A 23,257-nucleotide genomic window follows, 5' to 3' on the forward strand; every position below is an offset into this window, starting at 1 on the left:
TATAATTCTGTCTTTAAGAAGAAATATAAATCTAGAAATGGGACGGCATATTACTGTCCATTCCTCTATAAATAATACATGTTCTGTTTTATTGTATATAAAAATTAAAAGAAAGTTATACTGTTGAGAAAATACATTAATTTTAAAAAACAGCAAACTATAGGAAAAAAAGGAAAGAACGTATAAGTATAAGACAGTATAAAAATGACTTTTGTAATGACAGTTTTATATTTTATTTTATAATCTGATACAGATACAATTTACTTTATCAGGCGTTACGATAATTTAATCGTTTATGCTTCTCTATAATATATAATCCTAATTAAGCTTTTATTGTTATTTTTCTGTTTGAAAATTCAATGAGATAAGATAAAGTGTTACGCTGTTTTTCCTATCAAATATGAAAATACAACCAATTATAACCCAAAGATAAAATTAATTTAACCGATTTGGTTTCTTGTAGCAAAAAATTCAAATAATGAAGAGAAGTACATAAGGCATAGAAAATATTTAGTAATGTAATAAAAAAAGATAAATAATATAGTAAGCCTCTCTCTCTCTCCCAATCATTCTCTTTTTCTCTCTCTCTCTTCCTCTTTCATGCTCACTCTCCTTCCCAATCGCTTTCTCTCTCTCTCTCTCTCTCTCTCTCTCTCTCTCTTTTTCTCTCACTCTCTCTCTCTCTCTCTCTCTCTCTCTCCCTCTATCTCTCCCTATGTCTCTTCCTGTTATGATTTCTTTGTTCAATTAAATTATTAAAATATCAACTCTTGAAGTATGACCAACATGAAAGCACATATTATATTCTTACCAGAAAAAATTCAACTTCGATATAAATTCTAGTTCAAAAGTTATTTTCGAACATTGTTCTTAACCGAGACTGAAGAAATGTTAAGAAAGTAATCGACGTTACACTAGATATTATTATTTTGTTCTTCTATAATTAATTATTATATTTAGATAAAATTATATTACACAGTGTTATAAGGAACAAGGATCCGTAAAGTATAAGTAACATACTCTCTTAGAATTTCTCATACATCGTTCAGACGGTCAAGCTATCGAGCCTCTTATAAATTCAGTGTCTTAAAAATCCTGTTACGGGAGCTATAAGAACTTACGAACAATGTAAGTACTGTTTAATTATTTTTCCCATTTTATAGGAAATAATAATAAATAAACATTATCGCAAGTAATTCTTAATATTGCTCTTGTGTTGGAAAATCATTCATACAGCTGAAACGGATACGTAAAAGATTCTAATCATTGATCAGTACTCAAGTCAAATTAAATTTTAATTAAATAATTGGTTAATTTAAAGTTTTTTATTCACAAAATTGTACGATTAGATTAACTACTAACTACACAAATATATTTTACATTTTATATGCCAACGTTTTTCGTTTGCGTTGTACGATGATTTTTAATTTTGCATACATTAAAAAATTGAATATTTAAGGCGATTGAAAAATTAAAAATTCATGGGATATTTATTTTCTTGCTACAAGTGTTCGTGAAAATGAGAAATACACTAACAAAATTCATTTAGAATCGCGAATATGGAAATAAAAATTATACATCGATCATTATATATGAAATTAAATTTAATTTTGTCATGTAAGAGATTCATATTTTAATCAGATGAGGCACCTCAACCTTATTACCACTTATGCGTAAGTCCATCACCGCTTTCATGCATTACATTTTTGTACTTGTTAATTAAACCTGAAGCAGATCCAAAAATTCTATATACGTTTACAACTTTAATCGGTAAATATAAACAACGGATTCTATGAACCACACGAAGCGAATATTACAGTATTTGCCTGTCATCTAACTTCTTTGCATTTTCAATTATTACTATAATAATATCATTATACGCATAATATACTTGAAAAAGTCTATTTAAGAAATTTTATTATCTTCCACAGAATTGATAAGATGTTCCTCCTTGTCATATCAGGGTTCTTTACACTCCTATTTGTGTTGCATTACTTTATACGATATGGTAGAATAGGAAATATTTCTAGTCGAATTGTTGGACCTAAAGCATACCCCATAATAGGAAATTTATATCATCTTCAAGTTGACAACGGTAAATTTCACCGGAAATAATTTTATTGAAAAAATTTTTTCCGTTAACTTTCAATTCATCAATGCAGTTTTATTCAATATAAACATTTAATCAATATTTCAGAGCAATTACTAGAAAAACTTTGGAAAATTAATAAGGAATTTTCTCCAATTAACAGACTGTGGTCATTATTCTTTTCATTAATAACTATAATTCATCCGGAAGATGTCGAGGTAAATAATTTTAAGCCAATAACAGAGTTAATATTAATTTTCCTCTTTCTTTTACAATTTAAACGATATCTGTCAATCATCTTATGAAAGTCAGAATATATATATCTCGATCATAGATACTTTTGAAGAGTAAGCAACATCTAGAAAAAACTATACCTTACAAATTCTTACAACCATGGCTTTCCACTGGATTAATAACTGGAGCAGGTATCAGTATGAACAAACATAAACTTAATATATTTGATAATACTTAACGACAAATGTTCCACTAAATAGGAGAAAAGTGGCAACACCGACGAAAAATTGTAACGCCAACCTTTCACTTTAATATCCTTAAACATTTTGTTGTCACTTTTGTCGAGGAGGCACAGTATCTCGTAAGATTACTGAAAGAAGAAGGAAACGGAGGATCTATTATCAAAGATTTACAGGAATTTTTACCTGCTCATACATTAAACGCAATATGCGGTTAGTTAAATTAAATTTCATTACTCACTGATCTTTTTAATAAAAAAATTATTTACAAAAAATAATTTCTAGAAACGGCTATGGGAATCTCTTTAAGAGGAACAGGCGAATTTGAAGCTAAATATCGCCATGCCGTTCATGATTTCGGCAAAATAGCGGTCTATAGGTAAGTATTAATTCTCTTATTAGAAATAAATTCACTTACCAATAAAATAGATTTGAATCTACAAAAATATGTATTATTCATCAGAATATCAAGACCTTGGTACCATTCCGATACAATATTTGCATTAACGCAACGTGGTAGGCAACAAAAAGAATTGTTAAAAACGCTTCACGGTTTTTCGAAAAAGGTAAGTATTTCATTTAAATCAGCTAATACAATTAATCCGAATATTGCAAAATTGTATCGATTTATTAAAATATTACCCTTATTTTAGATAATAGCAGAAAGGATACTATTTCACGAACAAACTAAGTGGAAATATTTACAAAATGTTGAGGAAATAGATGAAAATCAGATTTTTTACGAAGAAAATAATAAAAGTAAACGAACAGTTTAATAATAATGAATCATATTCTCGGTATTAATATTAATCGAATAATTTGATGACAGATTCGGTATACAAAGGAAGACTGGCTTTGCTAGACCTACTCATTGCCGTTTCTCTAAAAGATAATCAACTCGATGAAGAAGGAATCCAAGAAGAAGTCGACAATTTTATGGCTGCGGTAGAGTATAATATTAATTATTTTCTATTATTAACAAAAAATGAAAATAATTTATGAGATATATCTTCACAGGGTTACTCAACTACGGCAACGGCGTTGTGCTTTGCTCTGCTTCTTATTGCAAAGCACAAAGATGTTCAGGTTATCTTTTCTTTCGAAGAATTTAAAAAATTTCGATCAAAAGAGCCGCGTTATACATCTATAGTAAATAATAAATTATCTATTGATTTATAGGAGCGTATAAGAAACGAAGTTAACACGATTATGCAACAAAATGATTGTAAACTAACTATTCAAATGCTTCAAGAATTTTCGTATTTGGAAAGATGTCTCAAAGAATCACTACGTTTATATCCAAGCGTTCATTTTATAGCTCGATATATATCTCATGATCTGCAGCTGAGTATGTGATAAATTGATTTTTCACATAATAGAACGGTTTATCATTATCATCATATTAATATAAGCAAACATCAAATCATATTAAAATTAGTAATCATATTAATTTTTAGAGAAATATTTAATCCCAGCCGGATCAATATGTAATGTAAACATCTATAGCTTGCACAGAAATCCAAATATTTGGACAAATCCTGATATTTTCGATGCGGATAGATTTTTACCAGAAAATACAAAAGGACGTAATCCTTATTCCTTCATTCCATTCAGTGCAGGACCAAGAAACTGCATCGGTAAGTAAGCTTGCATGTAGTAATCGAAATTAGAACAAAATAAATGTATTATTTTCCTTTTTATAGGGCAGAAATTCGCAATGCTTGAACTCAAACTTATGGTAGCTTACATATTGCACAACTTCTATTTGAATCCTGTAGATGAACTGGACGAAGTTAAAATGATTGGAGATCTTGTATTGTGCTCATCAAAACCACTTCGTCTTGAATTTATTCCTATAAAATGATTCATATCAAATATTCGATGATTTCAAGATGAAAAAAATTGCAAATGCAACACAATCCAGTTTTTCATTATTTCATTAATAATCTTACATTAATAATCTTTATATCTTTTATATCTTTAGCTTAAATAACCTAAAAACAAATTTTGTAAGTTCAAAACTTTTTTTTCATCATACTGTTATATCGACAGATAGATTAAACTTATACGATTTCTATAAGTAGTAGGCTAATCTATAAAGTTCTATATCGGGGCATGTTAGAGAGTGCTTTTTTAATTTAAAGAGGGAATTGAATATGTCACTAAGATGAAGAGATTTCAATTAATATGGTTGTCGGTGCTGACGAATCCAAAAAGTATAAAAAATTTATTTGACCGAAAGAAATAGCAAAGAATATTTAGCTCTAATTCTATATATACATATATATTAATAAATAAAATATATTTCATATATATAATTTTTATAAATATAGTTATAGAATATAAATATACAATTACTTCCATTCTGCTTTTCGTCCTACTATAAAATTACCAATAAATCATATTTCTAATAATCCTTTGAGGCATGATGTCTATCATTGCTATAAAAAATATTTACATTTGAAAGATAATCACATTTACAAATAACATTTGGACATACCATTTTATAAAGACAGGCTTATAAAAATTACAGAAATTTATCCGTACAGGTCATTTATTTTGACCTTCTAAGCCGAATAAACGTATATAAACAGATGTAAGTATTTAGATAAAGAATACGTAATATAGTAGTATGAAAACCATATATTTGCATCTTGAAGATTAGAAATATTTCAAATTACTTACTTAACGTTCGTGCAACAGTATTGCAATTTAGGAACAATTGAAAACTATATTCTAGTGTCTTAAAGAAGTTATTAACGAAAAAATTAGAACGTGTGAATAATGTAAATGCAGTCCAATCATTTTTTCCAATTTATAGTTACACTTTGTCACAAGTAATAATTGACATAACTGCTGTATTCGTTAACCATTCGTACATCTGAAAAAGATACTGAGAAGATACAATTCACGCATTGTAAAATCTATATTCATCATTGTCAAATACGCAACTTAAATTAAATTTAATTATGTAGTAAATTAGTATAAAATTTTGTCTTCCTAAAATTTTACGATCATATTAAAACTCTAATTATATAAATATATTCTACATTAATTACGATAAAATTTTTCGCATTAATGGATTTATAATTGATAATATTTTAATATGTTTTTTCTAACTATAAACATTGATAGATTTAACTTTCAAAAGCCATTACAAAATTTTGAAATTCATTTAAAATAAATCAATCTTCAACAATATCTACACTCTCAAGCCTCAATCGTTCATGCAATAATTAAATAAAAAATATAATTTCGAAAAAAAATATTATACATCGATTATAGGATATTAAATTAAGATTATAATGTCGTGTGGGAGGTCCTATGTCTTAAGCGTAAAGTCGCACAAAATTCGTTTCTGCTTGTATTCATTTCATATTTGAATTTGTCAAATATGCTATTACCAAGTATGGTAAATACTCTTTGACATAAATAAAATGACGAATTGCAAATATCAAACGAAGCAAATATTAAATTATCTCTTTGTCACCAAACCACTTTCTACATCTAATAATCAATATAATTATATTTATATTATGCATTCGTATAGAAATACTATCGTATCTTTGAAAATTTCTTTTCAATAAATAGATTCGATAAATATTCAATAAATTTTGCTTCTTTTACAGATATTATGTTCTTCACAATCTTATTGGGTTTCTCTAAACTTTTACTTGTATTGGACTGCTTTGTAAGATATGGAAGAGTGGGAAGAATATTGTGTCCGAGGTATTCCACTGATTCTGTTGCAAATGTACATTTTTTAAATTTTAGTCTGAAACCTTCGTTTACTATTGCCTTCATTACTCTTTCTATGTGTTCTATGTGTTCTTCAAATGATACTGAAAAAATTAATATGTCGTCTATGTAATTCTCTGAAAAATCTTTCAGTTTGTGCTTTCTTAGAATATTCGATAATATTCTCTGGAAAATGGCTGGTGATGTTTTTAGTCCGAACGGTAGACATGTCCATTGGAAATGTCCCTCTTGTGTAACGAATCCAGTTTTTTGTCTATCTTCAATACGTAATGGAATTGACCAAAAAGCGGAATTTATATCTAATGTGGTGAAGTATTTACAGTTTCTTGCTTTTAATATTAAATCTTCTATTAATGGAAATGGTTGAGCTTGTGGTATAACTATCTTGTTTAATTCACGAAAATCTATATACAATCGTGATCGTTTGTTCTCATCTTTCTTGAATGCCAGAGTTACTGATGCTGCAAACGGACTATAAGATTCTTCGATCAATTTATTTTCTAATAGTTTTGCTACTTGATTTTCTATCTCTTTTTTATCTTCTATAGTGCACCTATATAGTCTCTTACTGCAGTATTTATCAACCAGTAAGTCTATATGCGCTTCGTAGTCCGAAACGGTGCCTACATCATATTTGTTTTTTGCAAATACAAAATTATATTTTTCTATATAGTTTTTTTATCTTTTTTTTTTTGTTTTATCCAAATGATTCAGATCTGATCTAAATTCGTCCTCATTCACATGTTTGTTAAAATTTATTTTAACTTCTTTTATTTCTTTCTTTGTATTCAATGTACTTATATTTTCTTTTGTCTGTGTTTCTCTCTTTCGAGATATTTGTAGATTTTCATCTTGGGTTAGTTTGAATTTCTTTATCATATCCAACCCAATAATAAAATCTTCAAAGTCATTTCTTTCTACAATAAATACGTCAACGTATTCTTCTTTATCGAGAATTTTTATTTTAATGGTTACTAAACTTTTTGGTTGTGTCACACTATTGACCGTTTTTAAAAATATTTTATTTTTATCTTTTATCTCTTTTTCTTTTTTTTTTTTTATTTTAACTAGTCTCGAATTTATTAGAGAGACTTGGGAACCTGGGTCATATGTTCCGTTTACTTCTAATACTATCTTTACTTTGATCAATGGTTTGGTTATTCGTTTTTTTTTCCTTGCATAGGTCTACATCTGTCATCGAGTTGCTTTTGTTTATTCCGGTTTCTTTTCTAAACCAACAGGCGTCCTCTGAGTGATATCTAATACCTTTGTTTAGTTTTTCACAGTTCTTACATGGTCTTTTCTCTTCAAATTTCTTGTTGTTATCTTGTCTTTCCTCTTTCTTTTTTTTTAAATTGTTCTTACCAGATTTTCACAATTCTTTATCTCCCATAATAGTCCTGTCGAATTTTGACACTTTTCTCTGTCTATTTTACTTCTTATAAATTCTGGCAGTCCTGCTGCTATAAGCATTATTAGAGTCTTCGTACCTATATTGTTGTCCATATCGAGTAGTAGTTTTTCCTTCTTCATAGCGTACTCCATCAGTGAACCTTCCTTATATCTGTAGAATGTAGCGTATATACCTGTATTCCATCCCTTGTCTGCAAATGATTTCAAGAACTTTTGTTTCCATTCGTTCCAACTAGCCTCCATTGTTAACGCTGTTAATGTTGCTGAGTGCCAATCCAAACATGCTCTGTCAAGGAATAATCTTAGGGTTTCGATGTTTGTGTTATCTCTATTAATTTTGAATCTTTGACACTCTCTTTCAAATGTCTCCAACCATTGTTCTGCATTGGAATGTTTGCACACAAATTTTTCGATCATAAATTGTCCCGATATACGCTTTAAATCTATTTGGCATTCTTTTTCCTGTGCGGGTTCTACTATGTCTGTTTCTACTACTTCGTCTAGGTATAGATCATTAAATATTAAATTGCCATTCTCATCGAAATACGTACTTTCCATATCCTGTGTCCATTTAATCCATATTTTTTTCTCCTGGCCTCTTTGATTGAGGCTTTTTTTCATTCTCTTATAGCTTTCCGTTTTTATTAGTTCGCTGTGATTACTTACAAATTTCTCGTTTTCCGGCAATATATATTTTTCTTTATCCTCAGTTGTGATAGAGGTTATAGCAATCACGTTTGTTTATCTGTCGCTTGGTGATGCCACACATTTAAATGCAAACTATAGTTTTCTTTCCATTATAAACAAAGATTGTCGTTTTATAATATCTTAATTTTTTATTTTAACTCGTTTTAATTAGGGTGAAGTGACAAACGAAAATATGTTTCTCTGTGAACAAAGAAACTACAATTCACGTTTATTGTTCACTCTGTTAAATATTATATTTCACTCTCGTAATAGTTCTCTCGTCTACGTTCTATTTCTTACTGCCAGTTTCTCTCCCCAAATCTTAACGGCTCGATTTGTAGGTAACAAAAGAATTTGTAGATAACAAAACAAAGGAAGGGCGGGCCATGAGACGCGTGACAAATCTACCTGGAAAAAGTATACTTTCTTTACATATATATTTCGATCGCAGATACTTTTGAAGCATACGCAACATCTGGAAAGAATTATAATTTACAAATTCTTACAATATTGTCTTTCCACTGGATTAATAAATAGTACAGGTATTAACTTTAACAAATATAAATTTAATATATTTGATAATATTTAACGTGAAGTGTTTTACTTAACAAGTAGAAAGTGGAAGCAGAGACGAAAAATTATGACACCAACCTTCCACTTTAATATTATTAAACATTTTGTAGCCACTTTTAACGAGGAGGCACAGTATCTTCTAACATAATTGAAAAAGAAATGAAATGGAATTCCGATTATAAAAGATTTAGAAGAACTTGCCTCCGAACATACTTTAAACGCGATATACAGTTAGTTATATAAAATCTCTTTACACATTGAGATTTATCGAAGAAAAATAGTTTACTCAAACTCATTGGTAAAAACGGCTATGGGCACCTCTTAAAAAGAGATGGGCGAACTAGGATCTAAATATCGCCACGCCGTTTATGATTTTGACAGAATGGTAATTAATAGATAAGTATTTGTACTTTTATTAGAAATAAATTCAATTGCCAATTAAGTAGAATTAAATCTACAAAAATATACATCGTTTATTAGACTAGTAAGACCTATTGGTACCATACCCATACTATAATACCATTATCGTAATGTGGTATGCAACAAAAGGAATTGTTGAAAACACTATCACTATTTTTCGAAAAAAGAATTTTTTCCTTTAAATGAGAATATAAAATCAGTCCGAATATTGCGAAATTATATCGATTTATTAAAAGTTACTCTTATTTTAGATAATAGCAGAAAGGATACTATTTCACGAACAAACTAAAGGGAAATATTTACAAAATGTTCAAGAAATGGATGAGAATCAGATTTTTTCCGAAGAAAGCGATCAAAATAATAAGAGTAATCGAATTTAATAATAAAGAATCATATTTTCGGTATAAACATTAATCATATAATTCCATGACAGATCCGATATTCAAGAAAAGACTGGCTTTGTTAGACCTACTCATAGCCGCTTCTCTGAATGATAATCAACTCGATGAAGAAGGAATTCGAGAAGAAGTCGACAATTTTATGGCTGCGGTAGGTTATAATATTAATTCTTTTCTATTATTAACAAAAAATGAAAATAATTTATGAGATATATCTTCACAGGGTTACTCCACTACGGCAACGGCGTTGTGCTTTGCTCTGTATCTTATTGCAAAGCACAAAGATGTTCAGGTTATATTTTCTTTCGAAGTATTTAACAAATTTCGATCAAATGAGCCGTGTTATACATCTATAGTAAATAATAAATTATCTATTGATTTATACGAAGTTAATACGATTATGTAACAAAATGATTGTAAACTAACTATTCAAATGCTTCAAGAATTTTCGTATTTGGAAAGATGTCTCAAAGAATCACTACGTTTATATCCAAGCGTTCATTTTATAGCTCGATATATATCTCATGGTCTGCAGCTGAGTATGTGATAAATGGATTTTTCACATAATAGAACGGTTTATCATTATCATCATATTAATATAAGCAAACATCAAATCATATTAAAATTAGTAATAATATTAATTTTTAGAGAAATATTTAATCCCAGCCGGATCAATATGTAACGTAAACATCTATAGCTTGCACAGAAATCCAAATATTTGGAAAAATCCTGATATTTTCGATGCGAATAGATTATTACCAGCAAGTAAAAAAGGACGTAATCCTTATTCCTTCATTCCATTCAGTGCAGGAGCAAGAAACTGCATCGATAAAGCGTTTGATCAAGAAATCGAAATTAGATGAATATAAATGTATTATTTTTCTTTTTGTAGGTTAGAAATTCGCAATGCTTGAACTCAAACTCTTGGTGCAACTCAAAAATATTGCACAAATTCTATTTGAAACCTATATCCACAAGAACTGAACGAAATTAAAATGATAGGAGGCATTACTTTGCGCTCGTCGAAATAACTTCGCGTTAAATTTATATCCATAAAATAACAGTACGTCATCTTTACTAATGAGATAGTGTACGTCGTTTCGATAAAAGGTTAAAATGTGTGAACTATAGATATAAACAACAAAGATATTATAATATAATATTAGCATAATCACATTTTCTTCTCATATTATTTATATTCTGTCTATATAAGCTTACTCTTTCCGAAAAGCTGAAATATTCGACGAATAAAATTTTATTATTCAAAAATTATTTAGGCTGCAACTATCCAGTGACAAACCTGTTTTAAAAACGCATTTATATCTGCGTCAATGGTTCATTAGTATTAATGAAATGTCACATTACGATCGATCAATGAATTTATTCTTTTATTCTATTTATTCTTTTCCATTTTATAGTTATTCATTGTATTGTCGCTTACGTCCTTCCCTCAGTTGTTCGCAGTACCTTCTACAAAGGGTTATTTATCACTATAAGAATTATCTTCCCTTAGTAACTCATTACTTACTTGCTAAAAAACGTATACATAAAAAGCACGTGGCCGCATATGTCCGACCTTAGGCACTTTTAGTCGAATTTCTAGTTTTCGATAAAATGTCTTGTCTTGCAATAAATAAATAGTGAAAGTAGACTTTCAGACTTGACGAGTCAAGGATGACTGCCGCTAACCTTGGAATATTCATTGACACTCTCTAGTTAACACGATAACTAGAACGAAAAGACACAAATGGAATGTTGAAACATTCCAATGAACTGCTCTGATTCACCACAGTCCTATGGGCATCTACTCCTTTCCTTTACATACTCAGATCATACTTCAACTCCACTCTTTTTATTCAATATTTTCGCTTTACTATAGCCTTCGCGGATAATTCAAAAAACGCAAAATGTTAATAAAGTTACATCTTTCAGACTAAAGATGTCTAGTCTTTCGAATCTTATTAAACATTGTTAACACTTCATTAAAAATAGCCAGCACAGCTAAATACACATTATTACACAAAATATATTAACATTTATGTATTACTTATTTCCACAGATACACTGCGATAGCTTTAATTATAGCGCAATATTTATTATCGTGTATCTACCTCGCGAGTTCCACGGGATCCTTTAAAAGAACGCGCGTTCTCCCATTAATTTGTGGGAACGTGGCGAGCGATATTTTGTTAACGGTACCCTAGGCTAATGCTGCCGCCCATATTCATGCGACCAGTGGGTCTCCAGCTCTGACGACAATGATGGAAGGGGGAAATTCTTCGTGCAAATGGATTAACATCGCTGATTCGGTTCGAGACGCGTATAGAGAAACGCTCTCCAAGATACGACCTTATTTCGCAACATAATTTTGAACCTTCGAGCCGAATCCTGGCGACATTGATCTTGTGAACAGTCTAAAGAGAAAGTAAATTACCATATAAGAGAATCAGCCACCCCACGAAGTCGCCCATCTTTTACAATGAAATGCAAGACGATAGACGAAGTCGTAGCGAATAGACCTACAGCCTTCGAACTCATCATCCTGCTAGCACTACACCTCTTAAGTAAGGTTGTTAATTTTTGAGCTTCTTGTAGCTTTTTTATCCTCTTTCTCAATGCGGAAGACTCTGCCGCATGAAGTTTAAGTGACCTCAAAAACAAACGGCGGTTTTTCGAAGATTAAATAACGCGATTCAAGAATAGGATTGAAACCTATCGTAATGATGGAGATATAATCAAATTAAGTGTGAAATTGAAAGACATGTTGACAGTCATCGCCAATTTTATTGGAATTCAAGATACATTTTTATGCACCACCCCAGAAGCGGCGGAGCTCTTAAAAGAAAAATATAATATTGATAATGATCTTCTAAACATGCAACCGCGGAAAGATTAATAAAACAAACAGAATCGCAAACGAGAGAACGCCGTTCAATAAAAAACAAAATCTACAATGCAAATACCATCTACTAATTTAAACGGTAATCGAACTACAAAATTACCAGAAATCTCACTGCCTAACTTTAGCGGTCAATATGAAGATTAGCCCGCTTTCGCGATTAAATTCAAATTTGCCATTCACGGTAATTGAACTCTAGAATCAGTTAAACAATCTAAAGTCGTTTACGGAACGAAATCGCGTCAATCACTTCATCTATAGACATTACCGTATCCAATTATGCTTTCGTTTGGTTAATGTGGAATAAGTATTACGATCTGCCTAATAGTACAGAAGCATTTAAAAACGATTTGCGATTTACCAAAAATGCAAAGGGCATCATAACCCGAGTTAGCCCATTTCATGAACACTGTTCTAGAAATCCATCTAAAGTTCTAGATCAATCAGGTCATTAGGGATGACGTTTTAAGATAACATACTTATTTATCTACTAACTTCGCGTCTTGAAAACACGCATGCAATGTGATGATCCCCGATAGAGTGCCTCTCCTCTCTCGAGGAGCAATTTTTCAAATTTTTACATAGTAGGAGAAACTCACTCCTATAGACGCACTCAAACTCACAGCCGACTAATGACCAAAGGCAGGCTGCTACGGCTATCAAAAGCATTTCGACGCTTAATAAGTGAGGAGATTTTCCCGTTTTTCGAAACCTGCAATCGAACTAACGACTTCGCTGAAATGAACATGAATCTCGCGCACAACCTCAATAAGCTTTCTCCACGACCGTAAAGGGCCATTTTCTCTGCAGGATGGCCATTTGTGGGTCAGGCCACCCTCCATTTCGGTGTGCCAAGTTAATAGTAGCAACTATCAAGCAAAGTCGCGAGATCGTCGAAAAGCCGAAGCTTTGCCAAAACTGTCTCCATGGGAAACACGACGCGAGTAAATGTAAACTTGGGTCTTGTCGATGATGCAAGCTCTCACATAACACGTTGCTTAATGATGAAACCACACTTGTGTGGTCTTTGTATGATCTAACATTAAGAGTCTGCCAACTGCCGTGCATTGTAACAGATTGGTATATACGTTATTAGTATAGCTTAGAAACGCAAATCTCAGCTCGAATCTTATTGTACACCGGATCACAGTCACACTTTGTCTCTGAGAAAATGGCCAATCAATTAAATCTTCCACCTAAATGCATTGAAATTTCGATCAGTGGAGTGCACAACGATAGTAAGGCAGTTCGCGATTTGGTTAAAATACAGCTCAAATGATTGAGAAACAGATACTCTGAGGTGATAAATTTCTTGGTGTTGTCGATATTACAACATACGATACCCTGGCAATATGTGGACCGCAGCAAACTATCTATTCCATCTTCCATTAAATAAGCAGATCCAAAATTTCATAGGCCGACTCCGATTGATGACTTTATCATCATTCAACTCTATTATAAAATGACCTGCCTAGGAAAAACTTCGGTTCTCAATTCTTCGGCCGTATTACAAAAAATCAAGTTCGACTGGATAGTGGCGGGTGAAATTCGCAGCATGGCACCAAAACAACAGGTCAATTGCAATATGGTGACAAGTTCTTTGAAGTCTCAACTAACTAAATTTTTCGAAATAAAGGAACATGGCAATCAAAAATTCCCTTCAGCCGAAAAATTATGTGTGTCTAAAGAAGATTGGTAGACTCTCGCGCTTAAACGATTTAATGTTTTGGAACGACCGCGATAAACACAACCCTCCAGCGGCAATATACTACTTTCACAACGTAAGAGTATCACGACTTAGAACGCATGTCTGATGCCCCATATGCTAATACTGGTGAGGGATACTATTTATCTTATCAAGGGATGATTGTCCAGCATCACGACGAAATTTAGGATCGTATTCGATGTCACCGTTCGTACCGTCGTAGTTACTTCGCTCAATAATAACTTCGCTGAATCGTTGGTTCAGTCATTCAAGACAACTTCTTTTGAATACTAATCCGGTTCCACGTGCACGCGAACATAATGAATATCATCGTTGGTCAGAGACGCCTATCAGCAAACGCTCTCATAGTTGTGCCCCCACTATGCAACACTTATTAATATTTTAGAACAAGTGTTTCAGAAATTTTGGAAACTGCTTAAAGAGTTTTATGTGATATGACGAAGAAAATCAGAAAAAAGCTCGACGTCTCGGAAACGTTGTTCCTTGTTTTTTTACTTTACCTTTTTCTTTCTGTTACAAATTCTGCAAATCCTCTTATCGCTACATCCATAATGTAAAAATTATCGAACTGTAACGACTATAGAACAAACGATAATTCTTTCTATCGACAATATTTTTCGAATGCGAAAGAAAGATAAAAGAATAAAATTAAAGCGTAAGAACGTACGTGTAATTTCGATTATTTGAAATTAAATATCGAGAAGAGTAAATTGTTTGATAGTAATTAAACGAATTTATAGATATCTTTGTTATCTTTTATATTTGCGTAAAGCTAAATTTTTTTTGTATTGTTTGAATCTTTCTATAATTTGTATAATTTTTTCTTTAAGGAGAAATATAAATTTAGAAATGGGACGGCATACTACTGCCCATTCCTCTATGAATAATACATGTTCCGTCTTGTATATATTGTATATATATTGTATATATTGTATATATTGTGTATAATATGTATATATTGTATATATTGTGTAAAAATAAAAAATGTTTGAATCGTGTACAAATACGGTTTATTTTATCAGACGTTACAATAATTTAATCGTTTATGCTTATTTATAATATAAAATCCTAATTTTTTTTGTATCGTTATTTTTCTGTTTGAGAATTTTATTAGATAAGAAAAACTGTTGCGCTGTTTTTTTATCTAATATCACAATACAATTAATTGTAGTCCAATGATATAACTAATTTAACCGATTTGGTTTCTTGTTGCTAAAAATACAAATAATGAAGAGAAATACTTGAGGCATAGAAAATATTTAGTGTAGAAATAAAAAAAGATAAATAATATAGTAACTCTTCCTCTCCCACTCACGCTCTTTCTCTCTCTCTCTCTCTCTCTTCCTCTCCCACTCACTCTCTCTCTCTCTCTCTCTCTCTCTCTCTCTCTCTCTCTCTCTCTCTCTCTCTCTTTCTCTCTCTTTCTCTCTCTATCTATCTATCTATCTATATATCTATCTATCTACGTCTTTCCCTCTTATGCTTCTTTGTTCAACTAGGTTATTAAATTATTAATTCCTGAAGTATGAAAAACCTTGAACGCACATATTATATTCTTACCAGAAAAAATTTAACTTCGATCCATACCTTAATTTAAAATTTTTTTTCAAACACTGTATTTACCAGTCACTGAAGAAATTGTAAGAAATTAATTGATGTTACACTTATGATATTATTATCTTGTATTTCTAAGATTAATTCTAATATTTAAGTTAAATTATATAACACAATAATAAAAGGAACACAGATCCTTATACCGAAGAATAAAAGGATCGTGCTTTGTCAGAATTTCTCATTCGTCGTTCAGACGGTGAAGCAATCAAGCTACTTATATATTCAGTGTCTTGAAAATTCTGTTACGGGAGCTATTAGAACTTAAGAAAAAAGTAAGTGTTGTTTAATTATTTCTCCCATTTTATAGTTAAACATTATCGCAAGTAATTCTTAATATTGCTCTAGTGTCCGTGAATCATTAATACAGTTGAAACAAATACATAAAAGATACTAATCATTGATCATTACTCAAGTCAAATTAAATTTTTATTAAATACTTGTTTAATTTAAAGTGTTTTATTCACGATATTGTACGATCAGATTAAACTACTAACTACACAAATATATTTTATATTTATTTCATTCAACATTTTTCAATTGCGTTGTATGATGATTTTTAATTCTGCATCCATTAACAAATTAAATATTTAAGACGATTGAAAAATTAGAAATTTATGCAATATTTATTTTCTTGCTTCAACTGTTCATGAAAATGGGAAATACATTATCAAAATTCATTTAGAATCGCAAATATAGAAATAAAAATTATACATCAGCCATCAAATGTAAAATTAAATTTATATTTATCATGAAAGAGGTTCGTATCTTAATCAGATGAGTCACGTCAATCTTATTACCGCTTGTACGAAAATCTATCACCGCTTTGATACGTTCCATTTTTGTACTCGACAATTAAATATATAGCAGATATGAAAATTTGATATACGTTTATAACTTTTATCGGAAAATATAACCTACCTATTTTATATAACACACGAAGCGAATATTACAGTATCTGTCTGTCATCAAACTTATTTGCATATTTAATAATTACTATAATAATATCATTATACGCATAATATAAATGAAAATATTTATTTAAGAATTTTTTTCTATTCCACAGAATTGATAAGATGTTCTTCCTTATCATATCAGGATTCCTTACAATACTATTTTTATTGCATTACTTTACAAGATATGGCAGATTAGGAAATATTTCTAGTCGAATTGTTGAACCTAAAGCATATCCCATAATAGGAAATATTCATCATTTTCAAATTGATACTGGTAAACTTCATCGCAAATAATTTTATCGAAACGATTTAATCTGTTAACTTTCAATTCATCGGTGAAGTTGTTACTCAATATAAACATTTAGTCAATATTTCAGAACAAGTACTAGAAAAACTTTGGAGAATTAATAAGGAATTTTCTCCAATTAACAGATTGTGTCATTATTCTTCTCATTAATAACTATAATTCATCCGGAAGATGTCGAGGTATATAATTATAAAACAACAATAGAGTGATTTTTTATTTCTCTCCTTCTATTGAAATTTAAAAGTTATTTGTCAACTTCATCTTATGAAAATCTGAATATATATATATATATCTCGATCATAGATACTTTTGAAGAGTACGCAATATCTAGAAAAAACTATACCTTACAAATTCTTACAACCTTGGCTTTCTACTGGATTAATAACTGGAGCAGGTAACAGTATGAACAAACATAAACTTAATATATTTGATAATACTTAACGACAAATGTTCCACTAAACAGGAGAAAAGTGACAACACCAACGAAAAATTTTAACGCCAACCTTTCACTTTAATATCCTTAAACATTTTGTCGTCAATTTTAACGAGGAGGCACAATATCTCGTAACATTACTGAAAAAAGAAGGAAAAGGAGAACCGATTATTAAAGATTTACAGGAATTTTTATCTGTACATACTTTAAACGCGTTATGCGGTTAGTTAAAATAAATTTCATTACTCACAGATCTTTTTAATAAAAATATTATTTACAAAAAATAATTTCTAGAAACGGCTATGGGAATCTCTTTAAGAGGAACAGGCGAATTTGAAACTAAATATCGCCATGCCGTTCATGATTTCGGCAAAATAGCGATCTATAGGTAAGTATTAATTCTTATGTTAGAAATAAATTCAATTGCCAATTAAGTAAATTTACAAAAATATATATTATTTACTAGAGTAGCAAGACCTTAGTACCATTCCGATACTATATTTGCAATATCGCAACGTGGTAGGCAACAAAAGGAATTGTTGAAAACGCTTCACGGTTTTTCGAAAAAGGTAAGTTTTTTATTTAAATGAATAAATACAAATAATTCGAATATTGCGAAATTATATCGATTTATTAAAATATTACTCTTATTTTAGATAATAGCAGAAAGGAAACTATTTCACGAACAAACTAAAAGAAAATATTTACAAAATGTTGAAGAAATGGATGATAATTAGATCACTTCCGAAGAAACCGACGAGAATGATAACAATAATCTAAGAGGCTAGTAATAATGAATCATATTCTCGGTATAAATATTAACCGAATAATTTCATGACAGATGCGATATTCAAGAAAGACTGGCTATGCTAGACCTACTTATAGCCGCTTCTCTGAATGATAATCAACTAGATGAAGAAGGAATTCGAAAAGAAGTGGACACTTTTTTCTGCGATAGGTTGTCATATTAATTCATTTCGATTATTAACAAAAAATGACAATAATTTAGGATAAATATCTCCATAGGTTCACGACACTACGCAATGATGTTTTGCTTTGCTCTGCTTGTTTTTGCAAAGCACAAAGATGTTCAGGTGATATTTTCGTTCCAAAGAATTAATAAACATAGATTGAAAGAGATCCGTTTTGCATCTATAGTAAATAATAAATTATCTATTTTTGGAACGTATAAGAAACGAAATGAATACGGTTATGCAACAAAATGATTGTAAACTGATTATTCCGTTGTTTCGAAAATTTTCTTACTTGGAAAGATGTCTCAAAGAATCACTTCGTTTATATCCAAGCGTTCATTTTATAGTTCGTTATATATCTCAATATCTGCAGCTGAGTATGTGATATATTTAGTTTTGACATAATTTTTCGTTTTATCATTAAAATCGAATAAGCAATCATATTGATTTCTAGAGAATTATTTAATCCCAGCCGGTTAAATCTGTAACGTAAACATCTATAACTTACACAGAAATCCAAATCTTTGGAAAAATCCTGATGTTTTCGATGCTGATAGATTTTTACCAGAAAATGCAAAAGGACGTAATCCTTATTTCTTCATTCCATTCAGTAAAGGACCAAGAAACTGCATCGATAAAGCGTTGAATCAAGAAATCAAAATTAGATGAATATAAATGTATTATTTTTCTTTTTATAGGTTAGAAATTCGCAATGCTTGAACTCAAACTCATGGTAGCTTACATATTGCACTACTTTTATTTGGAACCTGTGAATGAACTGGACGACGTTAAAATAATAGCAGATATTATATTATGCTCATCAAGACCATGTCGTGTCCAATTTGTAGTTAGAAAATAACAGCACTGCACCTTTCTTATTCCAATCTCTCCATAATGAAATAAATTGCAATTACAACATAATGCATTTTTAGCATCATGTCTTTACATTACTAATTATGTAATTAGCATTTATGTAATTTGCATTCTTACTTTACATTACAAAAAAATTTCTTTATATACGAAGTTTTTTATTGTCAAAATGCTACATCGACTAACAGATTGGTCTTATAAATTGTTTACGAGTATAAAGCTAATCTGTAAAGTTATATTTGTAGCGTGTGAAACAATATCTATGCTGTTATGAAAAAATTAACGTTCTTAAAATTTACTTATTGCTCTTATTTTTTAGTGCGCATTATAAACTTAATAGAAAACGATGTACTTGTCATGTCCGAATATTGTTCTGCAATTTTTTATCAATTAAACCTTCGTTCAGTTGGAAAGATCAAAGTATTAACATAAATATATATACACAATATCTCATAAATATCTCAAAAAAGGTAATTTTGCCAATGCAGCGAATATTTTCCATATATCAATATTTTGTCGTTATCAAAAACAGCATATCAGAAATTGAAAATAAATGAAAGACAACGTGTTAGCGAGCATTGTTTCGATTAAAATTTATGTGATGAGAATTTTAGATGTAAAACGCCTAAATATCGTAGGAATAATATTTGAATATGATGCATAATCACGCTTTCTATTTTTTTTTCTGTCTTTTTTTTTATTTCATTCATTCATTTGACACATCTTTTATAACTCTGCAATTTGGCTTGCCTGAACATAAACGTAATTCAAGCAAATGTACTTCAACCAATTTACTGCTTTTATCTTCGATTTGTTGCAAAGAGAGTTTGTGTATAAAAAATGTTGGATATAAAATATACAAATATTGCAAGTATTGTTTTGTCATATGTAATAATTCATTCCTTATTTTATGTATATTCTATAGCATTAATTACTTAAATAAATTATATACTACAATAAATTATTAAAATTAACATTAAATTTCTTAATTTATATAAAGGAATGAATAAAATTTTCTATTTAAAGGATGAATAGTAATAATCTTAGAGAATTACAAATACAATGCAAACATATTTAATTAAGAAATGACTCAATTTTGATACAATAAGAAGATACAAAATAGGATATTTTATTTAATACCTCACTTTTTCTAATCAGTAGAAAGATGTGTTGCTAAAAATTCGTCAATTGAATCTGTATCCCATTTATGTATATCAAGAATATCTTCTACTTTATTGTCAGCATCCAGCAATTTAATGATTGGATCTAAACCTCTTACATATCTTATTTGCAAATTTTTGTATTTACTTGGTCGATCACTTTTTATAAATGCTAAAAAGAATTAATATTCTATAATTATTGTTTCTTCTTATCTCGATTTATTATGTTGTAATATATGTAATTAAATATTTTAATAAAAATTAATAAATATTTTAATAAAAAAAATATCGAATACCTTGTATTTGAGGATATGCACCAAATTTACATGTGCAAACCTTAAGAATTGCTTTTGGATATCGTTTAAAGCCAGATACATCATAATCATCATCCTTTAAACAACATTCCTTGCATTTGTCACTAAATCACATAAACAACATATGCATTAAACATTTAAATGAGAAAAAAATTATGATAAATGAAATTTTTTTTCATTATTTAATAAACTTACTAGATTTCTGGTACATTATATTTATTGAATTTATCACAAGTTGAACATAACAGGTTAGCCTTATTAAAACCTAATTTTTTACAATCATCTGCAGAAAATTCTGCGTTAATAATAACTAGCTGTTAAAAAAATAAATATATAAAATTTGTTAACAAATATTATTATAAACAAATTATAATATACACAATTCTTACAAAAATCAAGGTATTTCACTATGAGATAAAGGTTATGTAAAAATTTAGTTTATAATTACCGTTAAACTAAGTAGAAATATATGTAAAAATGTTGAGATATACATAATTTATGATTATTTGAAATATTCTTTCTACAAATTTCTTAATATCTAATAACAAACCAACGTAACAATCATATCACATAAATATATTTCAATTTATTTCTATATGAGGATTGTCTGATTTTATTGGTTATGTTATCATCGATATTCTATTTCTGCGCTTGCGTTTAGGAATTAGTTTTGTTCATAGACAAAAATTAATTAACGTCATTTTTGTTATATGTTATTCAACCACGTTTCAAATTTATCAGTTTATTTAATATAAGTGTTATTATATGTTATTATATCCTCCATTTATTTTCTATAAGTAATATATGTATATATATATACAACGAAATAAATTATACCTAAAAATGAAATTTAATAATTCCGAAATGTTTACAAATATAATTATAATTATAACAAACAATAACACATATTTCTACATATTACATAATACATAATTTATGATGGACTTATATTAAGAAAGTATTATTTCATTCTCATATCTTAATCTAATTCTTCCAAATGATCTAACTTAATTTTTGTTGAAAGACAAATATTTTGTGGAATTCTACTCTTCTTGGGTTTCTTTATCTGTTTCTGTCCAACTACATATTCCGGCATAATAACTTTGCAATTTCTAAATGTTGGCTTATCTTCTGGATATACAATACTCGATGAATTTTCTGATTTAGTTGATTTAGATTTCGGTTTTTTAAATTCTATTTTAGAAGTTGATTGAACTTGGTTTGATTTAAATGATACTTTAATATCATTTGTATTCGAAACTGTTTCATCTATATCCATTTTATTTTCCAATTTTCTCTCTTGCATTTTACGTGCTTTCAATTCTCTTAAAAATGATAATGCTACACGAGTATTACTATGATCTGTCATATCTTCATTAGATACATCATCCAAACTGTATTTGGTCCATTTATGAGGATTTCTATGATAATCCGGTATACTTCTATAGATAGAACGTGGAGCAGGTCCTTCTGGTCGCTTAAAAATACTTTGTCTTCCTCGAAATTTATGCGTTTCATATTTTCTTTTTTCATCATTTTCCATTGGCCGTGATCTACAAATTTCTCTCGATTCTATATTTACTTCCATATAATCTAAACGAGAATCTCCTCTACGTCTGTTATATTCTTTTTCTGCAATAGATAATTGATCTACCAATGCTTTCATTTTGTTTGAAAAAGCAGAGGAATTATATTCTTGTTTTTCATTTACATTTGTATCATGTAATTCGTCATTCGCTGATAGTTTCATTTCTAAAGGGAAAATATTGAATTTTTACAAATCTATATACAATAAAATGTTCTCGAATGTTTTCAAAATAAAATCATAAAATATTAATAACTTACTGATATATTTGAAAAAAGGTTAATAAATTCCTTGAAATATTGAATTTGTGTTCCTTCTTTACTAGTTTTAGATTTATGTGTTAAATATTATTAATGAATTCATAAAACAATATAATTATAGCTTATCAAAGTTATAAACAATACATACGTTATTTAACATTCGACTAGTTTTAATACAATGCAAAATAGGATCAAATAGAATGGACACTGGTATGTATAAAGCAGCGTAAAGGTTATGCGCAGAATATATCTATCTTCAACGTCATTGGACGATTCTTTTTCACAACAAAACTGTTTCTCTCATCCACCGTTGCATTCAAACGTAGTTCTCATTATTATTGTTAGAGTGC

General features: G+C 29.6%; 4 protein-coding genes and 1 pseudogene across 4 annotated transcripts; 3 read left to right on the forward strand and 2 right to left on the reverse strand.

Annotated features, from left to right (window-relative positions):
* Positions 1 to 932: 932 nt before the first annotated feature.
* Positions 933 to 4,523, forward strand: LOC124427766 (cytochrome P450 4C1-like). The gene is made up of 13 exons (XM_046971090.1): positions 933 to 1,128; positions 1,932 to 2,095; positions 2,198 to 2,307; positions 2,424 to 2,514; positions 2,584 to 2,775; positions 2,848 to 2,941; positions 3,026 to 3,128; positions 3,216 to 3,321; positions 3,392 to 3,507; positions 3,580 to 3,648; positions 3,742 to 3,910; positions 4,020 to 4,199; positions 4,266 to 4,523. Exons 2-13 carry the CDS (start codon positions 1,942 to 1,944, stop codon positions 4,424 to 4,426), a joined length of 1,545 nt encoding a protein of 514 aa, XP_046827046.1. The 5' UTR covers positions 933 to 1,128; positions 1,932 to 1,941; the 3' UTR covers positions 4,427 to 4,523.
* Positions 4,524 to 8,507: 3,984 nt separating this feature from the next.
* On the forward strand, positions 8,508 to 10,796 carry LOC124427511 (cytochrome P450 4c3-like). The gene is made up of 9 exons (XM_046970506.1): positions 8,508 to 8,519; positions 8,873 to 8,963; positions 9,018 to 9,136; positions 9,666 to 9,780; positions 9,848 to 9,963; positions 10,036 to 10,167; positions 10,222 to 10,351; positions 10,461 to 10,645; positions 10,710 to 10,796. Exons 1-9 carry the CDS (start codon positions 8,508 to 8,510, stop codon positions 10,794 to 10,796), a joined length of 987 nt encoding a protein of 328 aa, XP_046826462.1.
* A 3,086-nt stretch (positions 10,797 to 13,882) lies between these two features.
* LOC124427512 lies at positions 13,883 to 20,509 on the forward strand (annotated as a pseudogene).
* Positions 20,510 to 20,646: 137 nt separating this feature from the next.
* Positions 20,647 to 21,745, reverse strand: LOC124427770 (selenoprotein F). Its single transcript, XM_046971099.1, has 4 exons — positions 21,511 to 21,745; positions 21,258 to 21,376; positions 21,045 to 21,166; positions 20,647 to 20,920 (listed from the first exon to the last, which is right to left on the reverse strand). The coding sequence occupies exons 1-4, from the start codon at positions 21,553 to 21,555 to the stop codon at positions 20,739 to 20,741; spliced, it is 468 nt and encodes a 155-aa protein (XP_046827055.1). The 5' UTR covers positions 21,556 to 21,745; the 3' UTR covers positions 20,647 to 20,738.
* Positions 21,746 to 21,893: 148 nt separating this feature from the next.
* On the reverse strand, positions 21,894 to 23,157 carry LOC124427769 (protein TSSC4). Its single transcript, XM_046971098.1, has 2 exons — positions 22,908 to 23,157; positions 21,894 to 22,814 (listed from the first exon to the last, which is right to left on the reverse strand). The coding sequence occupies exon 2, from the start codon at positions 22,810 to 22,812 to the stop codon at positions 22,042 to 22,044; it is 771 nt and encodes a 256-aa protein (XP_046827054.1). The 5' UTR covers positions 22,813 to 22,814; positions 22,908 to 23,157; the 3' UTR covers positions 21,894 to 22,041.
* Between the last annotated feature and the right edge of the window lie 100 nt (positions 23,158 to 23,257).

This window comes from Vespa crabro, chromosome 10, assembly GCF_910589235.1.
Source record: "Vespa crabro chromosome 10, iyVesCrab1.2, whole genome shotgun sequence".
Classification (NCBI taxonomy): Eukaryota; Metazoa; Arthropoda; class Insecta; order Hymenoptera; family Vespidae; genus Vespa; species Vespa crabro.